Here is a 27,841-nt window from a genome sequence, read left to right on the forward strand (position 1 = left end):
ACAAATATGCAAAGAGCAGTAAACAAATACGAACCAGACAAAGAGAAACGGCTGGATACAAGGTATACTTTTACTTTCACATTGTTCAGTACAGAGCAATTCTAACACAAGTTTCTGACAGATTTTACACTGATACACCTGGCTGTGCAGCTAGCGATACCGTATAGACAAATACAATGACAATGACTCCTGAATTATCTAAAATGAGCATGACCACAGTACTTCATTGAAAGCTTAGAGGAAGCAGTTACTCTTACCCACGCAAACATCATGATAGTGGCTCCTTATTCATCTAATATAACAGTGTCCCAGAACATCCTGGGTGTTTATTATGAGCAACGCACAGCCACAAAATCAACACAAACCCTGTGGTGCAATTGAATAATAGTATATTTTGACTGCGTGTACATACCAAGTCCAGGGGCACAACGGTCATTTTCAGTCTAAAGTAAAAGTGCATCAGGAGACAGATGGTTTTAAAATATCAGCTTTCAGCATGCACACACACGCACGCACGTACGCACGCACAGACACACACCCACACGGACACGCACAGAGACTTTGGAGACACGCAGAATGGTAAGTCCCTGCTTGGTGCACACACAGAAGAATAAAGACCTAGCAGGCCACTCCAAGTTGCATACGAACACTGTCAATCAGAATCAAAGGATCTGGTCCAGCTACCCCAAGAAATGCCTTAATATATATCCTGGAATGTTAAACAGTTAACATGTCGATATACATTCAGAGACAATATCAAGGAAGTGTTAAAACGACTATCAATAATTTCATGTATGTATATTTTAGAACTGCAGTCCATGCTAATGCAAGGCTGCTACAAAAAAGCTGAACCTCCAAGACCCAGGTACTGTGAGTAACAGTTTGTGCCCTGTGCGCAGACTGGAAGCAGGAATATCAGAGGGACAAGGAGGGGGAACCTGCATAAGAGAGCACACTGTAGTGTCTGTCAGTACAAGAAAAGCTTGTTTTGTTAAGGAAAGCAAAATTCAGGAGGAACAACTGAACTTCATCAACATACTCTAATAGGGAATGGTTCAATTTCAACAAAGGTGGCGAGGGATGGGAAAGCGCATAGTAGAAGCTCTCAAGCTGTCTATCTCATAAAGTGCACTGGCCAATTCTATTCAACCAACAGGCAGGTGAAGCGAGGACTTTTTGTTAGAACTCTTACAATAGGGCCGAGTGTTGCTGTGGGCAGCAACGGTACAAAGCCGAACGTTGTCGTATAGAAATACAGGCTTATACAGATACGAACGTGTGTGCACACCTGTGTGTTTGTGTGCGTGGATTTTATCAACTAGGAATGCTGTCAGATTGAAATGTCACTGGCAGTATTGGAATGAAGACTGAAGGAGAAAATGAGAGATCGCCATCGTTGGTCTCTCCCTCTCCCACGGCAACCGGCTGTCAATACAAGTACGAGATTAAGTAAATTCAACGAAAGACCGAATCACCGAAATCCTGAAACGCACGCAATCGCACACAGACATACACACAGGTAAACACCAATAAAAACAATAATTATAGCAATAATTATCATGACAATAATAATAACAATAACATATGGCTGTCATGTGAGGACAGCTGTTTTTCCCTTATGTAAGCACGTCTGAAGGTTCTGCTGATCCTCTCTTGGTTGACACAGTTTGAAGCCCGGAGCCCAGCCTTGGCGCTAGCTCTAAAACTGCTCCGCCAGAAGCTCACAGAGGCGCTTGGAGACCGAGTCCTTACTGCTGCGGAGCGTCAGCCGGTACATCTGAGAGAAGGAGAGGAGGGGCGCGCAGGTTAGCATGTGCGCTCTGCACTGGCAACGGTACGGACAGGACACTCCGGTGCTCTGAGAGAGTGGGTGAGATGGGGGATGTTACCATGAGCGACTGCCCGGACGCTACAGTATGCACGCTAACACGAGCACTGCGCCGAAAGGGGGGGGGGACCGGGACGGGACAGGGGGGTTTATTACCTGCATGTCAGGCTTTAGTCGAGGCAAATCCAGAGAAACAAGACCGTGACAGAGAGACAGGAATGTAATGAATCAGCAGAAATGAACAGTAAAGTGTACAACAGAGAAAGGGATCATTTTAATCGCCATTTTATGACAGAGAGAAAATGCAATTTCTAACACCGTCAAAACTGAGAACTTCCCCACCCCCAGATGGTAGGTGCAGTTAGATGCAAAGAGATTAGAGGCAGACAGAGGACTTGACTGCGAGAGAGAAAGGGGGGAGGTGACAACAAGGAAAGGGAATTATAAGGCAGCGAGACATTAACAGAGCATGAACCGATGAAGTATGTACTTACCTGGGCTTGTGCATTAGGTTCCAGTCTCAAAAGACAGCCCACCTGCTGGGCCTTGGTCTGGATGACTCCAGCACACACAAAGTTCTCAGGGTTGGGGTCCACATTCTCCAGCAATGCAGTTCCCAGACCCAGCAACTACACCACAGAAGGGAGGTAGGAAAGGACAGGGAGACAGAGAAATGGAGACAAGATGGAAGGATGAAGAGAATAATTATGTTCAATATTTGATGCATTCTTACAAAATCAAGTGTTTTCTGGGCAAGAAAGTTCAGTTGTAAGTGGGAAATTCTAACTACGCTACACTAATCCCTCAGTTCTGAGACAGGGATGACATGCATAGGAGAGGGTCTGTCCGTTCAGTATTATTTTCTCTCGTTGGGAAGACTGACTCCATCACAACTCTTTGGGAACTCTTAATTTGGCATCCTAAAGCCATGGTCACACACACATGAAGCTCTGCAGTCAGGGATGACTGCACCGCACCCTACCTTGGCTTTGAGCACCTCTGTGTCCATGGCATTGTTGGCCTTGAAGATCTTCTGCGCTTCTTGCTGAGGGCTGAGAGGAAAGTGGAATATGTTTTAAACATGCTTTGCGCCAATAGTTTTAAAGCAAATATTAACGATTACCCATCCATCTACAATGATTACCCATGACATTATAATATCCACTTATATTTATGATGATGTGAAATATTGCCGTAAAGATACCAAAATTTTACCTGCCACTCGATACCAGTATAAGTAATTTCACTTAAAGAGCATACGGCAGTTTAAAACCCCCATAACAGTGTTAATTAACACATAACTAGTAATCGAAAAACCTCAATTGTATTTTAATACATACAAAGCAATTTGAGATATGAGTTATATAACTGTTTTCTGCTGATACAAAAAACAATCCTACAATATGCTCTTTAGGGCGATTAAAGCTTGTGGCCTAAAACAGAATTTTAAAAAAAAGGCTTGTACAAAAAATACCATATTACATATCAACTACGGTGTTAAAAGTTTCAGTTTCAAAACGTACATGCAAACACGTACAAATAAAATGCACACAAGTGGAATGAAATTCTCAACCCATTTGACAATGAGACGAATCGACATGAAAAAGCTCACAGGCTGAGCTGTTTCCAGCGCTGAAAGAAGTCTTGAGAGGCCATCTCTGTGGGCTGGAAGAACTTGTTGATGGTGATGGGAAGTTTCAGAGTGATGTTCTGTAGAGCTCCTCCATATCTGAGAAAGAGCAAATAAGGATAATACATCATGTACACAAAATGCAAATCAAAGCAGGTGACTCTTGGGCAAGGACACAAAACACTGCATTTGTTTATTAAAAGTGTGCCCATTTGGTGTTTAAGCTCTTTTTTTCAATGGCTTTGTACAAGAATGTGTCATAAGTACTCCAGCATTACATGCAGTCCATTCTTTCTTCTGAGAAAATTAGGCTTTCTATTTTGTCCTTTATTCAGTAACAACAGGAGTCGAACATCACTATTTTTTTTGTCCCTCAACACAGACACCTAGACACAGACGTACCTGAACTTGATGTTAAGCAGTGGAGCCTCACTGAAGTCGGACAGACACTCAATGTTGATAACTTGCTGCACCTGAGCACCACCCTCCACCAGAGGCTCCACAGGTTTTGCCTGTAGGTTGAGCTGTGAGGAGGCTGCGTTAAGGCCTGCTTAACCAACACTGCACTGAGCGCCACACAGCACTGTATTACTACATTATCAGTCTTCAAACACCAGCATAGCACCGTGACTCAAAGCAATATTCTGCAGAGAACAGTCAACAGACTGTCATTGCAATTTTAGGCAGAATAACACGTGAAAACTAAGCGTTGTACTCTACACAAACTACATAACAGTACTAAAATTAGAAAGAAATCAGCACTCTGCTGGGCAATGCTACAGTTTCACACTATAATTACACGGTAATTTGATGAAGACACCCGCAGGCCATGCTTTCTGTTGTACTGAGCAGTTGGTAATTGCAGGAGATGAAAGCCCTTATTTAGTAAACCCTGCAGAGAATCAGTGTGATGGTCTGCGTAAAGGATATGAGACTGCAGCTCCCCTGGGCAGCTGACAGCAGTGCTGAAACTGACAAACTGAACTGAAGTCTTATTTCCATAGAACAAGTACATCCGCCCTAAGAGTGAGTGAGTGAGAGAGAGAGAGAGATTTAATAAAAGATTATAAAATGTCATATTTTAAAAACACACACACAATGAGCTGCACAATGTTTGAGACAGACATTTCTTCTAGATTTGGCTCTGTGCTCCACAATGTTTTATTTTTAATCAAACAACTCGCATGTAGTCTGGAGGGATTTGCTTGAATTTAAATGAGATGATTCTGTATACTTCAGAATTCATTCTGCTGCTGCTGCCATCAGCAGTTATATCATCAATGAAGACACATAAGCCCAAACCATAACACCCCCGCCACCATGTTTCATAGATGAGGGGGGTGCTTTGGATCTTGGGAAGTTCCTTTTGGTCTTTACACTTTGCTCTTGCCATCACTAGAAGGCTTTTGAGAAGACAGGCAGTAATGAGAGGTGTATTGGCCACTTTAAGTGCAGGGCATTATCATTCAAGCACATCTATAAAGTGAGCTCATCACTGCACATGCTGCTGGCTAAAGTTTCCCTAAATTGTTTTGCATAATGGTTTTGCAAAACCACACACACTTTATTAATTTCACACACATTTTTAAATAGTAATTGGTATATTATAGGTGGGCATTGTCACTGTAAGAAGATTCCTGAACTGAAAACCAATCAAATACATGGAATAGACCAATATTGAATACCAGTTAAGCTTTCTGCTTGGTTGAGAAGGAATTATGTTCCCCCTAGATGCGAACCGTACCACAGTTCGATTGCAATTGTTCAGGTCTACCTCGTACAGGCAAACTCGGGTAGGCTTCCTTGGTCCACACACCTGGATCCGGAAAAATCTTCACCAAATTTTGAGGTGAACCGCTCCTGGATTCATACTAAATTGCCAGTGTGAAAACCACCTTAGAAACACACAGAAACTTACCCAGGTTCTGGCGGTACTCGGATTTGATCCCAATCTGAAGCAGCTGATTTTCAAAAAGAACCCCATTATTCTTGCACACAAACCTAAGAGTCAGAAGCACAGTGAGGGAAAGAGAAAGGGAGAGCAGGATGGAGAAAAACAGAATAGATGACTAAGTGGAGAGTGGTCATCGTCTCTCATGAGCAACATATCTCAGTCATCACATTAAGCCCAGCTAAAACAAGGCTGCAACATATAATCGCTCCGGGTAAACAGTGATGACTAAAGGAAGCGCTTTCATTGAATATTGCCAGATGTTTTTTTTTTTTTTTTAACCAACTGTCACCAAAAATGAGAACACAATTATTCAAGCATAATGAAAATTAAAATAATTATAGTCTCGTCAAGGTGTCCACCTCTTCATGTATTGGCAGCCTGTTCATTGTTACAGTTAAAGCATAAAATAGAAACAAGACAAACAAATAGAAACAAGCAGTGTTTTCATAAACTATATAAGGAATAAAAGCATATTTCACATGCGCACGTGCACGTGCACACACACACACACACTTTTGGCTTATTTACATCAGAAAGTATTTCTGAAGGACTAATCCTCTTACATGCAGCATACATGTTATCTGTAACAACTTCAAATACAACACAGGAATCAAACACAGATATACAGTTACTTTAACGGCTGTTCAACTACCAGTTAGCTTAATGCTAACAATAATGGAAAACTGCATAGATGCACCAACAAAATCTTGCATGCAGCAAATTAATGTATAGCTAAAGAAATAACTACTTTGGGCTCCACAGAACCACACTGCCACGTTGGAGGCAAGGTAACTTGTTAATGTTTATTTCACTAACTAGGGAGATGAGGGAGAGGAGCATCCCGTCAGACCAATTAAATCTAATTTCACTTTATATCTCACTGGAGGCTGGACTGAGTAGCCATGCAACATAATTGGAAGATATTTTATACAGGGATAATTTTATACAGGGATTTTTTTGTTGCACCACAGTATCTCAACACACTACTGTTTTTGTGTCCCTCAAAAGCGGGGTAACGAATGTCAAGTACCCGGCTGTGCCGTGGTGGTCTATATGCTGTTCCCATGCATACTATTGGAAAATTGCATTGGACGGCTAAATGCGATTGGTTAAGAAGCCCTAAATAAAAATCCAGTGCAGTGGTTGTTTCCCCTTTATTGAAATTACGTTACAAGCCAAGGATATAATTCATTGATCTAAAAAAGCTGTAACCCAGAACTTTAAGCAATGCACTAAGCTTCATTCAACCACTTCCGGCGAGTAATCAACATGTCTATATTAAGGTCTGCTACATTACCACAAAAACTACAAACACATTGAACATGGGAAGAGTGACGTTAAGGGTAGTAATAGTAGTAATACAAAAAGACAAAAACGGAGAGACGATTATCCAACCCAAGAATGAAAGTAGTAGGCAGGAGGCAAAGGCTGGGGGACGAGCGGGCCAGAAGAGTAAGGATGTGAGAGATGGGGAGAAGGACAGAGCTCTTACTTGTTCAGGAGCTCATCTGATTCAGGGAGAGGTGGAGCGGGATCCTCAGAGCCAAGAGAAGAGGAGGAAGGGGCAGAGCTGAGAGAGGAGGAAGAGGGGGATGGCAAAAGAGTCAGTTCAGAATGTGAGTCAAGCACAGGAGTGGGGGAATGGGAATGAAAGAGAGAAAGCAGGAGGACAGGAATGGTTGGGATATCAAAGCAGAGTCAGGAAAATTAAGGAAAAAACAAAACAAAGCACAAATACAAGTCGGGACAGGTGGACAAAGGGAACGAGATGCATTTGAGCAGAAAAGCAAAGCGATCGCGTATGACAGAGAAAAGCAATGAAAAGGGGAAGATAAAATGGACATACATTTAGAGAGATATTTTAATGTGGTTAGTACACACACTTTGAAATTCTGGCAGTTTATAAAAATCCCTCAGATTGATAACTCACTTGAGATCATTAATTATCGTCTTGAAATACGCACAACAAAATATTGTCACAAGGGGGTTTTAATGACCATCTGCATACATCTCAATATATTACATATATCCTCCATAAGTCTCATCCAACAATTTAACCATACCATTTACTGAAATATCCATTTTTCTCAAAGCTGTATTTTTCTTTTGTTGTAATTGTTAAGAATATGTTCTTAATATGGTAAACTCTGCCCCCTTACTCTGATTCACTGGGACCCTCAACCAATAGTGAGTCAGAGTTTTCAGTGGGAGGTTCCAGATCACTGCCAGCATCCAATCACAATCGAGAACAAGAGTCACAACACATAAACAGCACACAAAAAGAGAGAAACAGACAGGGGAGGGGAGAGAAAAGACAAGAAATAAGAAAGACATTGAGTCACAAACAGTAAAATGAAAAGGTGAGTATAATACACACATACAAAGGGAGAAAATGAACAACTGACAGTGAAAGACAGCAGAGTCAGACAGTGTTAAAATAGTCAGTAATGAAGGACAGATTATTTATTTACATATTCTAATCAAGCCTCCATTGAAGATAAAACTCCTATAATCTTCACACAAGTATAGTACATAAACATAACACAGTACCACCTACAAACAATAATGAAAACGATCCAATTTCCCAAGTGTGTAAGTACAAACCAAACCCAAGCTCACAGACACTGCTCCTTACCTGAGGAAGTTGTCATCATTTACCGCAGCTGAAGGAGCAGCAGGTCCTGCCTCTGAAAACACGTCAACCAATAGACTGCCAGCACTGGGAGGAGCTGAACCAACCGGGGCTGCCGAGCGAAGTCCTAATAGATCAGCTGACGGGGATGGAGTGGACTGAAAGGGAAGTGAAAATATATGTTCTGTCCATCAGTAAACCACACCCCATTTCTTTCTAGGGATGGGCACCAGAGTGCTCAAGCATTCGAGAGCTCGAAAGACCAGGACAGCTTGTGCACCATACAGTACTCAGAAAAAATTACTTAAATTTATGTGAATTAACACGTTTAATTAGATTCTTTATTTTTACATGGCAGCTTTAGCAGCTTGCTGTTTTATGGGAAATGTTTCGAAAATCCTTGCATCACGGTTAATTCAACAGGTGTTGTGAGTTTTCAACATTGCCGGCCTCATGAAGAATGGAAGCCTGATCAAAACCTATGTTCTATGACCACTGTCGATGATTCTGAGCAATCTTGAATGTACGGTTGCTTTGAAAATTATGCAAAATACGAGTTTAAAGTAAAGTCAAAATTGTTCACCACATTGAAACAACACGTAAGGATTTTCCAGTCTACAATATGTTCATTGAAGATCTAATTAATATTTAAATTCTTTATATTGACTTGCAAAGATTTTCGGGTGCCATGTCAACTGCTAGGTTTTTCCATTTTTATTGCCTACTATATAGCCTATATACAATAAAACGGGGTTGGGCTACCGTATGTCCGTTTTCAATTCTTTAAAGCTTGTTTTGGTATAACATATTGTTCATTGTGAGGTTTGAGATGAAGCATATTGTCAATGAATCTACATTGTCGCATTTGCAATATGGCCACAATGCTATAGGCCTACCCTGTAGGCTACAAATCACACTGTAGGCCAAGTTAAGATTGACGGTTCCCATTCAAAACTGCCAAAAAGTCACGGAAAGCAGTAAATCGCAGGAATGGCGAAAACGGGGAAAGTAACACGACTGCCAAAAATAGTAATTTAAACAGGATTTCCCCCCAGGTGAGACAATGAGGTGTGTTTCCACTGCAGGACATGGAAAGTCAAGATATCTAGACAACCACATCTTATAAAAATTAGATATCCATTCTTGCTGAATGAACATGGATTATATTCTTTATGCATGTCCATGCAGTATCAGTGATTTGACATTTTTAGATAAATATCTTTTGATTCATAAATATTTTAACTGGATAAGCATCTGCTTTACTTCAAATGAAACCCACCGCATTGGAGGTGGCGATAGCCGAGGCATCGGTGCCCCTCTCCCCTGCTCCATTCAGCTCTCCCTCTCTCTTCCCGTCCTCCAGCTCAGACACAGAAACCGCCCCCGGGCCCTTCTTCTTCTTCAGCTTGGCCAGGATCGATGACTCCCTCTCAGGGAAGGGGGGCATCTCTTCCAGGACTGTAGCCTGCGTGTGCGTGCATGTGTGTTTGGGAGAGAGACAGAAAGAGAGAGAGAGAGAAAGAAAGAAAGAGAGAGAGAGAGAGTGACAACCAACCGTTACCCTCATTAGAAGAGAAAGGCTCTAAAATGGCTGTGTGAGAACTCCCCGGCGGTGCCGCACTCACCAGGACGTCGGTGCTGGCGATGGACGAGAGCTTGAGGTACTCCACGGCCCTCTGCTGCAGCTCCACGTCCGAGTTGCGGATCTGGCTGTCCGAGCGCAGCACCTCCTGGATGGTGGCCTTGGTCTCGGGGAAGAGGTTGATGAACTTGATGTAGGCGGAGAGCAGGAGGGCGCGGGTGGGCACCGAGCACAGGTGGAACTTGGAGTGCAGCAGGTTGAACTGGATGAGAGGACTGGGCGAGGAGGGGTGAGGTCAGGTTAATGCAGCGCACGGGAGACAGTGCTTCAGAAACGCAAGGAGGTAAGACACCGACCTGGAACGAGGGTCCCCCGCGATGAGGTTGCCGAACTCTCCGAGGATGTAGCCCCCAACCTTCACCATATTCTCATGACACGCTGGGGCCTGCAGGGCCTGGAGGACGGCAAGCAATGTCATTATTGGATATGAAAACCCAAAGTCCAAACAGGACTTGCAGAATCCTTTGAATTTGTTCAGACACTAAGGAGCAGTTGAGAACTTTGTATAATATTAATTTGACTGAGCCATGATGTTGCAGATCAGTCCCTACAGTTTTAGTTCACATATTCCCATTATTTAGTGAGACATGCAGCCACTTTCTTCCTTTAGTATTAGCTACCATAAGCAAAAAGAAATAAATAGAGCAGCGGGGGAGAACATTGAGCATACTCAAGAAAAAAAAATGAAAACAACCCCCAACAAACTCTAACATGACATGAATACCAACATTTATGCCTTAAAACTGTTCTTACTGTTTGATACCAGGCTATACTTTCACTGTTAACCAGAAAATCTCAATCCTTATTTGCAACTATTCAACCTCCTCTTAAGAATGGCCATGCTGATCTTGTGCCGGAAACAAGTCAACACCCACCTTTCACAAAGGTCAAAAAACAGACGCAATTACCTTTGCCGCAAGGGCCACCAACCATGATAAATCACCTGTAGCAGGTCATATGAATAAATTTCCATTCTCTCTTTTTTGTGGTCTAATGTTAGAATTCCTTGAAATACATTTGCATTAACCCAAACATTTCGCTCGTTTTACCAGTGCAAAACCTTGGTGCGGTACTTTAGTAAATAGTCCCTGTGTGTTCTAATGTGAAGTATGGTTGTGGTTATTATAAGTTAAATAATCACTGGTTGCCTGGTATGCATATGTGACCTAATAAAGGGGTTTACATAGCTGACTAGATTCATCCTTGGGCAACTTGGAATATGGAAAAACTATTTTTGACATTAAATACACCAATATATTCACTTAAGTATCTTCAGTGTTTAAAAGTACAATATTAGTACAATTATTAGTATTATTAATACAATATTCAGCTACAGTTTTACAGAGAGTAACCAAAAATAGGACCCACCTCAAACACAGTCTTGGCGGCATAGCCCTGCACGTCATCCCTGTTGATGACGATCTGGATGACTCTGTACCACACCTCCTCACTGACATAGTCCCCCGCGATGCGGATCAGGTTCAGAATGGTGTCCACATACCAGGAATAATCCACAGCGTACTTCTCTGCCAGAATGGCCACTTTCAACACCTGAAGGGAAAGCAAGATCAAGAGAGAGATAAAGGAGAGAGAAAGAGAGTGTATGTGCGTCGGCGAAAGAGATGAGACAGCACGTGTGTGAGAGAGGAAGATATAAGAGAGAGATAGAGAAAGAGAGATGGATTTTATGTTCTAGTGTTCGGAAGTTTGATTCTTTAAAGTCAATCAGTACGTTCAAGGCAATACAATGAAATTAATTAACTTTGTTTTTGAGTTGTTCGGAGTTATTTTCATAGACTTAAAAATAAAAAACCACTCGTTTTGCTGAATATACCATTTACTTCTTATTTATGCCCGTCTGGCTCGAGCTGGAGCTCACTCACTCGCAGTTTATAGCAGGACGTAGCTGCCTGATAGAAAGTATTGTAACAGTTGGGAGAGACTGTATTTCGCTTTTCCCGCTTAGGAACTGCATCTTGAAAAAAGACGCGTACTCTTTTAGCAGCATGAGAAGTGTCCTTATTCAGCAGACATACAAAATATTTAACACACAGCAAAATCTCACATGGTGTGAATTCACCCATAGTTCAATAATTGTCTACACAGAAGCTACAGCTAAGCACACTTTACTACTACAACACTTGAGAATTTTTAACAACGCTAACACTTATTTCACAATATCAGTACTTAACCTCGTGGCACCTCCTAGGACTCCAGGCAAGAGGGCGGCGCCAACACTAACAGCAGCGGTCGTTACAGTATGAAACTCGAAACTCTAACAGTAGTGTATAACAGTACTCTAACGGCTGTGCATAGTTGCACAAAAAGTAAGACAGCTGGTATTTTTTCAATGCCATTTTGCAATAAGTACATAGGCTATGTAGCCTACATTTGTTTGTGTAAACAACTGAAGTCCCAGCGGGGTTTTGCATTTTTATTATCCTATTTATACATTCATTTTAATTATTCGTATCATTATTCGTATTATTCATTTTCTTGACTGTAATTTTTTGTTTTTTGATCTCGCAATAGGCTACGTTTATATTTTCATATATTCAGATTTGATACATTTTTAATTTTAATGTATTTCCACTTCTCTTGATTTGTTGTTGTTGACAAAGCCTTTTGCAGTGAAGTCCTACGACATTTAGTTGTTTAATATCAATCGCGAAGAAGTCAAATTTAATTGCAACGATCAGCTCGTATTAAATAATTAAGGACAACACCGTTTCTGAGGACAATTGAAATAATCGGCTGTCTCCATTGGGTTTTGCATAGACAAATAGCCGATATGCTTATTTATATTTTACCAAATGAGGGGAATATGCCCTCATAGCACTGTTTAAATAGTTCACATCTTTATGACATTATTTCTCAGAAACAAACACTTCTTTCGCCACACATAACACTTCCTGTTTCTGTTAGTCTCGCTGCTGCTCGTAGCAGGCATGTAGTAGGCTACATGCACTCAGTGGGTTATTCCTCTTCCAGTAGGCTCCTTTTAAATTTTTCATACCAATTGAATCTTTCAATACATAACGTTCATTGAGTACTGCAGTAGATTCAGTACAATCAGTACATTTCGTTCATCTTTCAGTATGGGGCTGTAAATAGGGACAGGCTATTCTTGTTACCCATAAGATTTTTGTGCGTATATGAGGCAAATTAACATTTATAAATGGTTATTCATTGAACTTCGTGGTCAGACAGTGAAACTTAGAAAACGCACGCATGCACACACACACGCACACACACACACAACCAAAAGCACACGCATAAATCTGAGTTTCTGTGTGTAGCCGAGTGTTTGCATTTGTTGTATTTGTGTGGGCTCTTGCTTTATGCAAGAGGTGAACTTTACACTTTCATATGCATCTACAGTTCCCCCGCAGCCCCACCTGCAGTCACACCTCATTTGTTGTGCAGAACAATGCCAACACCCTGTTGGAAGTGGTGGGACACAAAGCTGACCTACACAAGGCTGAATAATAACCAGAAACATTGCAGAATATCAGAGACTGGGGTTCTGGGTTGCAGGGCAGGAGGGGGGGAGTTGTGAAAGTTTCAGGCAAATAGGAATCACACAAGGTGACAATATCTTCACTGACACAACCCAAGTGGCTACACTTCTTTTATCTGTAATAAAACATGCCTCATACATAATGCACTCAGATAAATAGGAGGAAGCTTGAGATGTGAGTATTTGGGGGCAGGGTGAGGTTAAAATCCTTTTGGATAAAGAAGATAAAGTGGGCTCAGAAGCATTGTTGTTACTTCACTGGGAAACCCTGCTGCTTTATGTCTCTTCACGGTTTAATTGAAGGGCTCTCACACACAGTCCTGGGACCCTCTTTTGTTGCAGCCAATCCCTTGATCAATTAAATTTGTTGAAGATATGAATCCTCAGTTTGAATATAAGTGTTTTCTTCCTTATTGGTAAAATACAGATTAGGCCATTTACTTCGCTTTTGTTTTGGATTTCATTTTCCGCTAATGTTTGAAATTGCCGACCAGCGTTGTTCCTGGTCTTCAAAGAAAACCAAAAGTGGCTCAGCGTTTGGCTGATGCAGAAGGAGAGCATTGTGGCCCAAGGCACTCAAGAAATGGGAGTAGAATTGGAGTAGTCACAAGGTTATGTCACTCAAATTGATCCTCCACCCATTGTTTCAGAGATAATCTCCACAAAGGTTTACAGGTACCACTCACAGCTCAGTATGTAAAGAGCTTAATAATGAATAACTCAAAAATATTGGTTCACTCAATTTGGAACAACACTTCTTTTTTGCCATTTTTCTCCCATATTCTCTCCAATTTAGTTGTTATACCAATTCCCCATGTGTATCACGGTCCTGGTCGATGCGCTATCCTTCTGCTGGTCTGGGGCGTGTGTAGACTACCACATGCCTCCTCCGATACATGTGGAGTCGCCAACCGCTTCTTTTCACCTGACGAAGAGTTTCACTGGGAGAGATTAACATGCACAGAGGTTCACTCTATCTCCCCCAGATCCCCTCCCTGCTGAACAGATGCCCCGCCCAACCAGTAGGAGTCGCTAATGCAACGACCAGGATTTACACCCTCACCGGCTTCCCACCTGCGAACACTGCCAAGTGTGTTCGTAGGAACGTCTGACCAAGCCCGAAGTACCGCTGCCGGGGATTGAACCCGGGAACAACACTTCTTTGTACAACGGTGGTCATATTATCGCCACCAAATAATTTTTTGTTTTTGTAGTTTTCAAACCTTCAAAGGCTTGATTTCAAATTGAACAAAAAGAAAAACCTATTTTGAAACCTAAATTTAGCATTTTTTGCAATACAAAATGGCCTGGACATAATTATTGGCTAATACTTGGTTGTACAGCCTTTGGCGAGGATACCTGCCTCCAAACACTTCTCATACCCATCAATGAGCTCGCTGTACACTGCAGAAATTTTTCTACACTAAATTTTTCTTTCAGCTGCATAAAGCTCTTATTTGAAGGGTGCCTTTAATCAACTGCTGTTTTCAGGTCTTGCCACAGGTTTTCCATGGGATTTAGATCTGGACTCATTGCTGGCCACTGCAGAACAGTCCAGTCATTTTTCTTCAACCATGCTGAGGTACTTTTTGAAATATGTTTAGGGTCATTGCCCTGCTGGAAGATCCACGGCCTTTGATGAAGACTCAGTTTTCTAACACTGGATTGAACACGTCACTCCAAAATAGCTTTATAATGAAATTGTGCATAGCACCATGAAAACTGATCAAGGCTCCCAGGTACCAGAAGCAGCAAAGCAACCCCACAGCATTGTGGAACCTCCGCAATATTTGACTGAAGTGAGGGTGTACTTTTTCTTGAAAGCTTCAGTTGGTCTTCGGTAAACATAGCACTGATCAGAGTTGCCAAAGAGCTGCAATTATGGCTCATCAGTCCACAGAACCTTTCCCCCAGAATGATTTAGGCTTGTGTGGGCAGGTTTTGCAAAGTTCACGAGGGCTTTCTTGTGTCTCTCCTTTAGCAGTAGAGTCTTCCTGGGCTTTCAACCATATAAGCCTTCACGGTTCAGTGCCCTGTGGTGCGAACTGAAACCACTGCTCCAGCCCTCTCCTGGTCAACCTTAAGCTCTTTGGAAGTCGTTCTTGGAGCTTTTTCAACCATTAAAACCAACCACCTACATGATCTATGGTCAGTTTTTCTCTTTTGACCATGTTCTAGCAGAATGCTCAGAGTCCGATAGGCTGCATTCTTCTTGATAACATTACTCGTGAAATAGTCTTATAGCCTTGAAAATTTGTGTGCTTATCAATAATCTTATTTCGGATTTCTCTTTTGCTTCTGCCATCTTCACAAAGGTATCCTGGAATAGAATAGTCTGTTTTCTGACTTTTAAACTCATGGAATGTTGATCTGATTATCAATGTCACCAGGAACACAGGCGAGTTGAGGTACACAGGAAATGACAATCAATTTCCTCCAATCAGATTTATTTGAATTACTCTGAGTGGTGCCACTAATTTTGTCTAGGCCATTTATGTTTGTTTTTGCAGAGAAAGTTTTTTCCTCTTTCTGTACAGTTTAAAATAAAGCCAACTAAGGTTTCAAGACAAAAACTTTTCCAGTGAAACTTATTTTAGGCACAATAGCGAAAAATGCTTTGGTGTCAATAATTTTAACCACCACTATACCAAAACAGACAAATAGGGAATTGAAAGGAGGAAGTTCAGTACTGACGGGGTGAAAAGCCAACGCTCCTCAGTAATAAAAAGTGTAATGAAGTGTATACATGCAGACATTGAGAAATACCAAATAACAGTGTGAGGCATGGGTGGAAAGACATAGTAATTTGACATATCTGGGAAGAACAGGCTGAGCAAAGACAGACGCACCATCTCCTCCCTGATGGAGTAATCCGCAGTCTCCAGGTAGCTCAGCATCTCGGCCACGATCTGCTTGGCGTTGCTGCGGTCGCACATGGCGTACAGCAAGTCTGCAGCCCTCTGCCTCACACTGACATCCCTCTCCGTCTGAGGACAGACACAGTACGACTGAGATGGCAAACTTCATTTCACATTTTTAATACGAAAGATACTATAGCAGCAATTACTATATTAAAAACAACATCTAACATGTATTTCATCATAGACATTACTTCTATTGAGTGTTGAGCTGGTTTTTAATGTAGGTTGGCAACCATTACATTACAGGCATTTAGCAGACGCTCTAATCCAGAGTGACTAACACAACTTGCTACAGAGTACCATTGTCGACTGCTACTGAAAGCTCAAATATCATAACACTGAGTGAGGAAGCTAGGTAAGTCAGCAAAATTAGCCTGCCAGTTACTGAAGCTAGCTTAAGTTTCCTCGCTATGCTTAATTACAAAATGTCCATATGTCCGTACAAAAGATAGGACACTTTATGAGTGTCAATGATCTCTGGTTGGAAATCAAAGGTCAACTGAAATGAACTCCTGAAAGTAGGTGGCTCACTGACAGGTTATTAAACTAGAACTGGGGTAGCTATCTGGCAGCCCATCTCTATAGCCATGGACTAATTTAATGGCACTTCTGTCTGTTTATAAACAAGGTTTGTAGCCACGGTTATGTGAAAGAGAAACTCAGCTTATTCGTGCCATATTAAGATGCCAGTTGCCCATAATGGAACAGTATTTCTATGTTTGAGGAATGTATACTCTTACAGATAACTGGTAAATCAATTAGCCCTTTGCACAGGCTGTACCTTGAGAGCGTTGATCACTGTCTCTATGTGGGTCTTGACAGCCTCGTGGGAGAACTCAGAGCTGGCCAGCGTGCACATGCTCTCCAGGGCCAGGTAGCGCAGGTTGGTCTCACGGTGCTGCAGGAACTGGCCCAGCTGATTACAGGCACGCACCAGCAAGTTGGGCTCACTTCAGACACACAGATAGGGAAGGGAGTGTGAGAGACAGAGGATGGAGAAAAAACTTCATTCAAATATGGACATTGATGCTATATGTAATTTCATTTTGACACTAAAATCACTAACTGATGAGACCGTACAAATGAGACCAGCATTTAAATTCAAAACCAAACACCAGAGGTACTCTCCTAAGACTTTGGATTACAGAGAAGGAATAAGCTAAAAATATATTTCGAATAAAATAAAAGATTTTGCAACAATATATGGCTAAATATACAAATAGAAACCTTCAGAAATTGCAACATGTGCTCTGAAAAATGCACTGCAGTAAAATACGTTTATTGGGGGGACCCAAAACACTCTAGGGGGTTTCCACAGTTTAGTTCATTAATAGAAAACACTGATATTTTCCAAAACGTCCCCATATTTAATATTGCAGAAACGTACATTTCAAGTCTGTAAAGTTAAGCCAAACATCCAGCATATTGCAAAGAAGCACAGTATGACAACAGCCACATTGTCTCAAAATGACATGCAGAGCCAAGGAACAGCTATACTGATTTGTAGGTGACACTTCATAATGCAGATGACTTGATAAAGTGTGGGAGGGGGGATGTGTCAGGATTATAGTCACACATGCTACACTTGGCTCAGGTATTTTCAATCCATGCAGCATCACAATGACACAGCAGGAAACAGTCCCTCATCAAAATGATAAACATGGGTTTCATTTTCCTTCCCAAAATTGCATCGCCTTAGTCACCACTGTGTTCCACCTGCAGCCATACAGCAGGAGCACTTCAGCTGGAGCACATGCACCCTTGGCTATTTCACACCTTCAATACACACAGCAAAATACAAGTCCGGATTATAATCTGTGCAGGGCCTTACAGGCTTCCTTAACAAAGAAAGCATACTTACAGTGGTGCATGGCGGGAAATGAATGGCCTGGTTTGCAAAAGGGAAGCTTCTGATTGGACGATTAACCCTGTAACCCTCAAGCCCTTACCTGTCATAGTGAATGATGAGAGAGATGGCCTCAAAGAGAATGGCATTCTTTGCATTGGAATGCTGGACCTTCTTCGATTTAGGTGGCTCCTGAGCCTTGTTGAGGATTGTTTCCAGACACTCAACCAGCCTGCCCTTCACAGCGCCATCCTCTGGCGGGGGATAGCACTGCAGTAGTCGTAAAAGCTTGCAGGACAACCAGGGAGCCGGAACAAAGTAGTACGTGTAGTCCTGAAGGTCCGTTGAGGCAGAGGACACAATCTGATGGAGAAAACACACGAACCCACATGTTGTAACCCTGGGTAACACTACATTCAGGCTGACAGTAAGCCACAGAAGTACTCAGTTGGAATGCTGTTATTCACGGTCATCTAGGAAAGCTGTTTCGCTTGTAATTCCACTATTTTTGGGGGTTTCGGCAGTCCCATTTTATTCAAAGGGATAAGTGATCAATAATAAGGGCACTGCTAGCTTGTGTGAATTCTGCGATTACAAGTGGCAAATTTTCCTGCTGAGAACAGTTGTTCAACACGGAACCTACCTCAAATTTCAAGTGAAAACCAAATGCATTTCTCGCACTTAGTTTCCATGGTGAGCATCACCATTTAAAACTGGAATACCTTCTACTAAAAAGCTCAGGCTGGCTAATTTTGAGTAGTTTCATCTCTTAAAACTAGCAGTACCTGCGTGAATAGCTATACACCCGAAAAGGGAATCAAATCGGTGGTTGTTAACTTGTTTAATGTCTGAATCAAGCCACATCTAAAAATAAAAATGTCAATTAAGTTTTTTTTCATTTCTTTTGAAATCCCAATTGAGCAATCACTGCAACATTCCTTGTCATTTTAAGAGAGAATTAAATATTGGGAATTGATTATATTAAAATAATATTTTTTTAATACAAAATAATTTAATAGCTGCTGATAACTTTTCGGTGCATACCATGTTTGCAGTCTTATAATACACTCTAGGCCTTCTGCATGGATTCTCTCTAAATTGCATAAGCATAGTTTAGTTGATTAAGCTGCTAAATAGCGCATTGTTTTGTGGGTGTTATTGGAAACCTTGCCTTTCCTGCATGATTCAACAGTCTATTATCGTTTATTTTAATTATTGAGGGGGGCGGGGGTCCAAACCTATTTTCTACAACCGGCAGAAAATGCAGCCGCCACGCCTGCCGCTGTGAAATAGAACAAGCTTTCATTGAGAAACACTGGACTACTGTTCAATTAACATTGCGCCAGAGTTGGCTTGGAATGGTGACCATTGTTCAGGATATCCACCAAGATCCAAAAGTTTGTGTTTACAGGGGAAATACAGAGAAGAGAGAGAGAGAGAGAGATACAAGCAAGTGTGAATCTATAAGGCATCCAGTAAGACAGAAAACTGAGGAAGGACGCAGCGATACTCACCCTGCTAAGTCGAGACACGGCCAAAGACACACAGGTCTTGAACTCATCTGGGTTTTTCTGGCTGAGACAGGTGATGAGGGAAATCGCTGCTGTCACAACTCCCTGAAAGATGAGACAGGAACTAACATGTCATAATCCGCCAACTACTGGTGTTACAACAGTTTACATCCTAACAAAGCCAGCTAGGCTTGTTTGCTGATACTGTTGAGTTACACATCATCAACCTGGTAAACACAGGTGACCTAATCCTACTGCACTGAATTCTGTAATAATTTTGTCAGATTCCATTAATGGGATATTATAGGCTAGCTTCTGCATTTGTTAGGATCACATACAATCAACTGATCATAAAATGGTTATTACGGCAGCTGCTGAGCTCCATAATCTCTTTATTACATTATAAAATATCAGGGTATTATGTGAACTGAATGACATGTCAAATAGTTTACTTACAAATACTTCCTTGAAGAAAGCCACTCAAAACATTGTTTCTCTGATATTCCTCACAATAAAACTTACTATTAGGAACAAATGGGCATGTGAGTATGATCCCTATTTTACTTATTTTAAGCTGTTAAACTGTTTGAAATGAGGATGGTCACGATGCTGTCAGTACATACATTTCAACAAGACACAGTCTCTCACCATGTGCTGATCGTTGAGCAGGTGGACCACCCGGGAGGTCCACTCGCCCATTAGGACCAGGTCAGGAGACGTCTTGTACAGACGCAGAAGACACAGGGCAGCAGACTGCTTCACACTGTCCATCGTGTCCCTGTCAATAATAATTGATCACTATGAGAATGGGCCAATACAAAAAAAAAAGTCACGTCAGACCACCACTTCCGCAAGGAGATAATATAAACAAACCTTTACAATGGCAATGAACAATCAAACCAATAAAACTAAAGTTTCACATGTACTTATACCATCAAACTGATGCATAAATAAATCTAAATCAATAACTGTATAAAGATAACTCTGCAAAAAAAAGGTGAAAATCCATCCAGCCCACTAGGACCCAGTGAAAAATAATGTTTGCACAGAAGAAGGCTGTCAACCCTGGCCAAAAAAAACTCTTGAATATTCCTTCAGAGGTTTGAATATATTTGAATATATATTAATATATTGCAATTTTAAACGTTTAATTACATGTCAGAATTTTACCAAACTCCAGGCATTGTTAATTGCGTGTTATATCCACAAGACGGCAAACCAATACAACGAGTGACGGATATATATTTCATTTGAATATAAACGTGAACACAGTCAAGTGCAATAAAAAGTAAAAAGTTACCATGATGGTTAATATCTACATACACTACACTACTTTTATAATCAGGGGTTGACATAAGTGGTACACAAGTACGCATGCACAGCAAACAGTTTAAAATGCGCAACAATTTTATATCGTAAGGAAAAGTGTACCTAAAAATTGATACGCAACTAAAAATGGATACAATGAAATTTTCACACATTTTAATCTATTTATCTGTGCATGCATAGGCTACTTACGTATCACTTACGTCAACCCGTTTATGATGCTGTTCTATAAATATGGTTAAGCATTTCATGCCACTGTCAGACCTGTAGGTTATTAGCCGAAAACACCAGATGGTCCACTTGTAAAGAGGCCCGTGCCGATCTCTTTTAATTCACTATATTCCCAGCGGAGGAAAAGACGTGTTCCAATCGCACCGAGGAACCAGAGATGAAACGAAAGTGCCGTGTCCGTCAAGCAACAGCATAGCAGTAGGTATGACCCAGCAACTCAGAAGGTGCCAAAATGCGAGAGTTACTCCTGGTTGAACACAATCCAAAATGAAATGAAGACAACTGCAATAAAGGCACGCTGCATTTTTTTTCCTTTCAAATTCAAATATTAATGTTCACGCTCGAAAGCCCCCATTCCAAACTGGGGAGCAAAACGGGAAAAAGCATTCAAATGAAAACACACATTATATGGCAACAGCAGTTTGTAGTTTATATTCATTTGATGGGGCATTTTGCACCAAGATCCATTTTGGTTTATTTTCCCTCCATTCCCACAAGTCGACTCATTATAGTGAACAGACAATGTATAAAATCATCAACAGCCTACCCTAAGTGTACACCAAAGGCTGGGGGTTTGTTGTACGCACATGCAAAACCAGCACCGATTCAAAGCAAAATAGTAAAAACAACAATTGCATCATTGAACAAGAGATGAACAACGCAGTCCAAGAGTTTTAAAGCCAAGCTCTCCTGTGAACTGCAACTTACAAACAATTGCAATTTCGACATAGAGCTTCTAGCAAATGATTCATATTTAAAAGACAACAATGTTAATATTTTGGCCAACTAACCACTGCCAGAAGGGAAAGGTATAAACATGTGATTTATTTAGCAGGTGCAGTTCTTTCTTTTTTATTGAATGACTGTTTCTATTATACATGAAGCTGGTTTAAGGAAATTAGCAAGCTGGCTAAGATGCATCTTCCCTCCATCTTGTTCCCAACTGGCAATGTTACCATGAAGCACCCCCCCCCGCCCACAGAGGAAATGCATGCTTTATCTACGACTCCCCCAATTCAGACCCCTGTCGCTGCCAAACATTCAGCCCCTTTTTAGGCTATCTGTGACCAGCACACTAAACTTAGTACTGCCAACGGACTTCTGAGCATGTTCTCTGAGCTGAACTACGGCTGAAACAGATCTGCCCAATTTTAAAGGTAAAACACCCAAAAAGCTCCCTCAGGGACTCACCCAGCCACCAGGATGCGGGGGATCTCCCCAGCAAAGGCCTCTGCCATCTCCCTGCTGCCCACATTGGCAATGCAGTGCAGGGCCAGACACATGAAGGTGGGGTTCCTGCTGGCCAGGTCATTCTTGATGGCATTGTTGATGAGACGGATGAGCTCGCTGTTGCTGTTCACGAGCACTGAAATGAACAGGTACCCCTAAAGAGGGACACAGAAAAACTACACTAGAATCACTTAAAAAAATTTTTTTTAAAAGCAGAAAGAGAAAGGAGGAGGACTTCCATACATTCATTGGCTAAAGCAAGTGGGATTACCATTGTCTGTAATCCCAAGTAATAGTCTGGAAAATAATAGTCTATTGGCTTGACTTTGATTGGTAATACTAGACCCATCATGATGTCATTGTCATAAATCATACATCCTTGGGACCAGAGGGAGAGGTATGAGTCAGAAGGTCAGTCGACTGCAGACCTACTGAATGTACTGTAACTGCCGGAAATAAAGAAGTGAAAATGTCACAGTCAACAACAAAGTGTGCTGACTGGACTGCAACAGTGCATAAACAAATGGATGTATATGCAGAGCTCCATTATCATTTATGAGACAGGAAAGGCAGGTTTAAGTAGTTCACATGTTTGACTGAAAAGGGAGGGGCCCACACTGGTGAATAGAAACAGGCATTGTAAATTTCATCATTGCGGTTTGGTAGTACTGCAATCTATTGACAGCAAATTTGCCATGTGTTTTGGAATATGGCAGAAAAACAGTACACTGTCATGCCTAAAATTCCAAATTTACATAAAAAAGACAAAGACAGAAGGGAAAAAGGTTATGAGAGAAATTACAAACTATTTATTATTGTGATTTTCATTTACTAAATTCTAACTCCTTTCTATAGCACAGTGCACGACATGGTTTTATTGCTTGATACTACAGAAAATTATTGTATAACAGAATATCAATTAACTAGAAATACCGCCTCACGGTTGTATGCCTCCGCCAACCAAGGCAAAAACGTGTTTTGTGAGGTCACAGTGACCTTGACCTTTGACCACCAAAATCTAATCAGTTCATCCTTGAGTCCAAGTGGACGTCTGTGCCAAATTTGAAGAAATTCCCTCAAGGTGTTCCTGAGATGTTGCGTTTATGAGAATCGGGACTAATGGAAGGATGGACGGACGGACAACCCGAAAACATAATGCCTCCGGCCACGGCTGTGCCGTCGCGGAGGCATAAAAATGAATTGCACGTTAAATTAGCCTGTGCCCTTGGATCCATCCAGCCTGAAAAATGATTCCAACAGAAACCTGAGGAATCTGCATCCATATCCTACCCAAGTGTGTACAGCATGGAACTGTTAACACTCAACCAGTTTGCATTAGAATTGCAAACAGCAATTTCCAGTTTGTGGTCAGTGAAAATAATTAAAATCCAGGAAATTGAAAGTCTTTCATGCAATCAATTAATCAATCAATCAATCAATCTTTATAGGCTAGAGCCAAAACACAGGCTCTTACCATTTCAAATAAATTTCACTTATTTTGTCTCAGCAAATTATTATTATGATGCCGTCAATTCACCCTTAGGCTGGTAGGCTCTGCAAGCACGAAGCAATAATCTCAGAAACGCACTGAGAACCCGCCTGCAGGAGAAGGTCACATGGCTAATGAAAGTCTCCCGGGAAAGTCTCATAAGTCAGCAATGACTTAAGAGACATTCGATTTCAAGACAGCATCTGCCTACTTCCATGCCATGTAGTTTCACTACAAATGAAAGGACACAGCCAATATAAGTTAGCAGTTGGATATCGTAACTCTAATGTCCTTCTTTGCCTGGAAAAAATAGGCTGTTTTTACTGCACCAAAGCTGATGTACCTGAATAGGCCAAAAAAAAAAAAAAGCTTGATCTGATCAGCAAATTGTTTTGTTGTCAAATGCACTCTGCATTTTGTATTGCAGTATAAATAACACTTTAAATACAAAATTTTCTTTATACCCATTTAAAAATCTATCTTAATGTAGGACTAGCTGTTTGAAGACCAGGTATAAGGTACTCGAGTCAATTAAATTTTAATTATTTGTTGACGCATGTCGTATTACTTCTCTCACTTGGGTAGAGTTGGGTCCAGAATCTGCCGAATTCATATAGGAAAGGACCTACCGATCCTTGGGTCTGATTGCCAATGGTTATGTGTTGGGTTAGGTCTTTCTCATTGTAAAATGTATTTATTCACTTTGGGTGTGGAAATCCATCCAACCCTTCATTTTTGCTATTGCTCTAAACAGAGAAAATCCTGCATGGGATACATAATAATGGTAAGAGAACACAGCTTTACTCACAATCTGCTTCTCTGTGTACTTATTTGAGCTGAGCAGGTTGACAGCCTCCATGTGGCCAAAGTCGATGTCATGGCCCAACAGAAAGATGAACAGGAGTTTGCAGACATACTTCTTCTTGCTGTAGCCATCCAGCGCTTTGTCACCTTTAAACTTGGAGCGGATGTTGGCCAGCTCCTTGTTAATGCGCTTGATCTCCGCTTCCTTACTCTTACCTGGATGGAGTATGAAAAGAGCAAATAAGACGCATGGGAAAAGAAAGAACAGTGGAGAGCAAAGACAGTAAATGGAAAATTAACAAATGAATACAAGATGCAAAACTATGGCAGCATTCCATTTCAACTTGAAAACGGTAAAGCTAATGTCTCAGTTCATACCGCTTCAGCATGGTAACACAATACAGTGGAATCCCAGAGATGTGAACAGAATGGAAATGGAGGCTTCTCACAACTGGGATGTTTTAAGTTTGAAAGTGACATCGCAACACGAGAATTTTAATATTTTTTTCTTTTTATGAACCATTTGCAACAGCCATTTCCATTTCAAGCTTCCATTTATGACCAGGGAATCAGTTATCAGAACAGAAACAGGCTGAAGAAAATTCAGATGGCTTACAAAACCCAAATGAAAAGAAAAACTGTTGTTACTAAAACACACAAAAACTTTTCATCTATTTGAGTTTCAGTTTCGTTATATTTGAGTAGACTAATTTTATGGTACATTCACAGACCTACTTTAAAAAAATGTAAAACATCTTTGGTCTTGGTTTAAAACATAGTCTAATTTGGTTAGGGTACTGTTAAAGTTTCACACTAGATTGTGAAGCACATACTGAGTGAAATGGAAATTTCAGTTAAACAATTCACAATTTTTATTTTTATTAATATTTCATCATGTGTATATTTTTACATCACATCCCCCCAATACAAAGTCAGTATTTGCATTGGTCCTTGAAGAACCTTATCAGGTTAATGGAAATCAGAAGGGAGGGAGGAAAGAAGGGGCTACAAACAAGGGGAGTGAATTCAAATACAATTTAGCAAGCATGCAAAAAGGAAGTTGGAGAAAGAGCACATGGATATACGGGGAAAAGGAAGGGTCACAGGAAGAAAAGGGGAGAGCAGATTTTAAGGACGTGGGGAATGAATGGGGTGTATGAAAAATGAAAGAAAGCAGAACCTAGGGATTGGGAGGGATAACCACAGAAATGACTAGCACAGGGTTAACCCAGAAACTGTGTGCACTTTAAACAACACACCATTACATACGGATTCTGTAAACCCTTATAATCCTGTACACAATAATTTACCAAGTATAAACGTTTACATTTGAATGTTTCAGATCCTGTGTGTGTATGTATCCCTACAAAGACCTCACTGAAAGTGGCCTTCTTCTAAAACCTGAAGATGGCAGACTTTTACTCAGATTTTCCTGTCCAGATTTTCCTGGGTGCTCTGGGGAAATTGCACAAACGCTGAGCCATAAGCCATACAAACACGCAAGAGAAGTAGGGGAGACCAAGGGGATAATCAGGAAAACCTACACAACCCAAGAGTACAACAGCCTTACAATCAGAAAAACACGACATCTTTGTTCATAGCAATACACCCGGGTGCTCTAGTGTTAAATAAAGCCAATGTCTTCAGTGTATAGACTACATTCTCATGGAACTGTTCAGTACAGTTATTACGTCTCGGGTCAAGCAGGGTTAAAATGTGCAAATGTAATAACGTTACTTAATATATGGTCATACGCATACAGTGCTACATTATCAATGAATCGCGTATGCATTGTGTTGTGACAACATTCATGTATTTAGCCTATTTGCAAATGAAATGTCATTCCATGGAAAATAAAAAAAGACTGCAGCAGTGATATAGCGGCCTACACCACAGCTATAGCTAATATTACACTTCAGCCCATCACTACCCGACCGTAGCGGCCCACTGCCCGCCGAAGCCACCAAAGCAAACTAGCCATCCAAGATAATGATCGTTCCGTTGTGTATTTATTTCTGGTATCGATGGGTACCAAGCGAATGCTGTCTCCGACTCACCGCCCTCGACTGCAGTCAGATTAAAACGCAATTGTGCCCGTACAAACACTGATTAATACGATTAGGGACACAGCTAGCTAGCCTGAAAACCAAACAGCGAGCTAGTTGCTAAAAACCGCATTAACTGAATTCTTTTAAAATCCATAAGGATATACATGAATAACTGCAGTTGTCTTACCAACTAGCTACCTTGATAAAAAACTGAGAAATGAATCCAGCTAAGTTAGCAAGGCGAGAACGAAACAGGAACTTACAATTTCGTATGTCCGAAATGAACACTGCTAATCCTCGCATTCCGTCTCCCTTCGACACAGCCGGCATTTTCGATATTTTTTATGGTTTAAATACACACAACTGTATTGCTAATGTAAGCGAACTAGCTAGTGACCGAGTTGTTTATAAAAACTCCTACTCCAGCCGTAGCAGGATAGTTAGCCAGCTTGCTAGCAAGCTACCAACCTAGCCAAGTTATTCTGATGACGCTGAGCGACGAGTTTGCTATTAGTGTCTGGCTAACTGGCTCACTGTTCATTCAGAATGGCTCTATCCACTCGGTGGCAAGCTCTACAGAGAGCTAACCAATAACAAGCCGAGTTGACAGCTACGTTTGCTGCTTGCAACTCACCCCAAGCTCTGAAACACAAAGTTTATATTGGTACCTAATACGACATCGCCATGATACGGCGAAGAATTGATAACTAACCAGCCAACGTATTGTCAAAAAACGTTTTCTATGTGACGAATGGCCTAGCAATCTATTACCTAGCAAGCTTCAGGCAATTATCCGTCTGCTAGTTAACGTTAGCTATAAAATGTTAGTATATATCACCAAAAATGCCTGTCTAAAATGAAATCGCATTTCCTTGTTTTTCATTGTCTAACGCATCACTTAAAGACAATAGTACAATTAATAGTCTAAACTAGAAATGTAACGATACTAATAATAATCTTGTCAAAAATACTGTATTCCGACTGATAGGGCTCGTGACTGCAGTCTCCGAGACTCCGACAGTCTCGCGCTCACCCTACAGCCTCCCAATTCCAAAGCAAACAGAGATTGGTTAAGTAAAATGTTTCCTGACGAGTGAATCCTCCCTCCGAAACTACTTGTTTTTTTGTCACTCAAGCCTAATGGCGATTTTGATTGGGTTTTTGCAGAGGTTGAGAAAAATTGCCAGCAACAAACGGGGCAATTGCATTGAAGCCCTGTTTTTTGGTAT

General features: G+C 41.2%; 1 protein-coding gene across 3 annotated transcripts; it reads right to left on the reverse strand.

Moving 5' to 3' along the window:
- Positions 1-52: 52 nt before the first annotated feature.
- On the reverse strand, positions 53-27,841 carry LOC135247994 (AP-2 complex subunit alpha-2). Of its 3 annotated transcripts, XM_064322038.1 has the most exons (22): positions 26,876-27,841; positions 24,569-24,780; positions 22,233-22,426; positions 20,133-20,262; positions 19,488-19,589; positions 18,077-18,336; positions 16,909-17,077; positions 16,056-16,193; positions 11,055-11,237; positions 9,983-10,080; positions 9,670-9,901; positions 9,324-9,509; positions 8,048-8,202; positions 7,572-7,634; positions 6,905-6,982; positions 5,377-5,459; positions 4,388-4,478; positions 3,861-3,983; positions 3,441-3,557; positions 2,811-2,880; positions 2,323-2,457; positions 53-1,777 (listed from the first exon to the last, which is right to left on the reverse strand). In XM_064322038.1, exons 1-22 carry the CDS (start codon positions 26,940-26,942, stop codon positions 1,700-1,702), a joined length of 2,964 nt encoding a protein of 987 aa, XP_064178108.1. In that variant the 5' UTR covers positions 26,943-27,841; the 3' UTR covers positions 53-1,699. The 3 variants fall into 3 exon arrangements, with proteins under 3 accessions (XP_064178108.1, XP_064178109.1, XP_064178110.1); XM_064322039.1 differs by lacking the exon at positions 7,572-7,634 and having other exon boundaries at positions 26,876-27,840; XM_064322040.1 differs by lacking the exons at positions 6,905-6,982; positions 7,572-7,634 and having other exon boundaries at positions 26,876-27,839.

The sequence above is a fragment of the Anguilla rostrata genome, chromosome 2 (assembly GCF_018555375.3).
Source record: "Anguilla rostrata isolate EN2019 chromosome 2, ASM1855537v3, whole genome shotgun sequence".
In the NCBI taxonomy this organism is placed as follows: domain Eukaryota; kingdom Metazoa; phylum Chordata; class Actinopteri; order Anguilliformes; family Anguillidae; genus Anguilla; species Anguilla rostrata.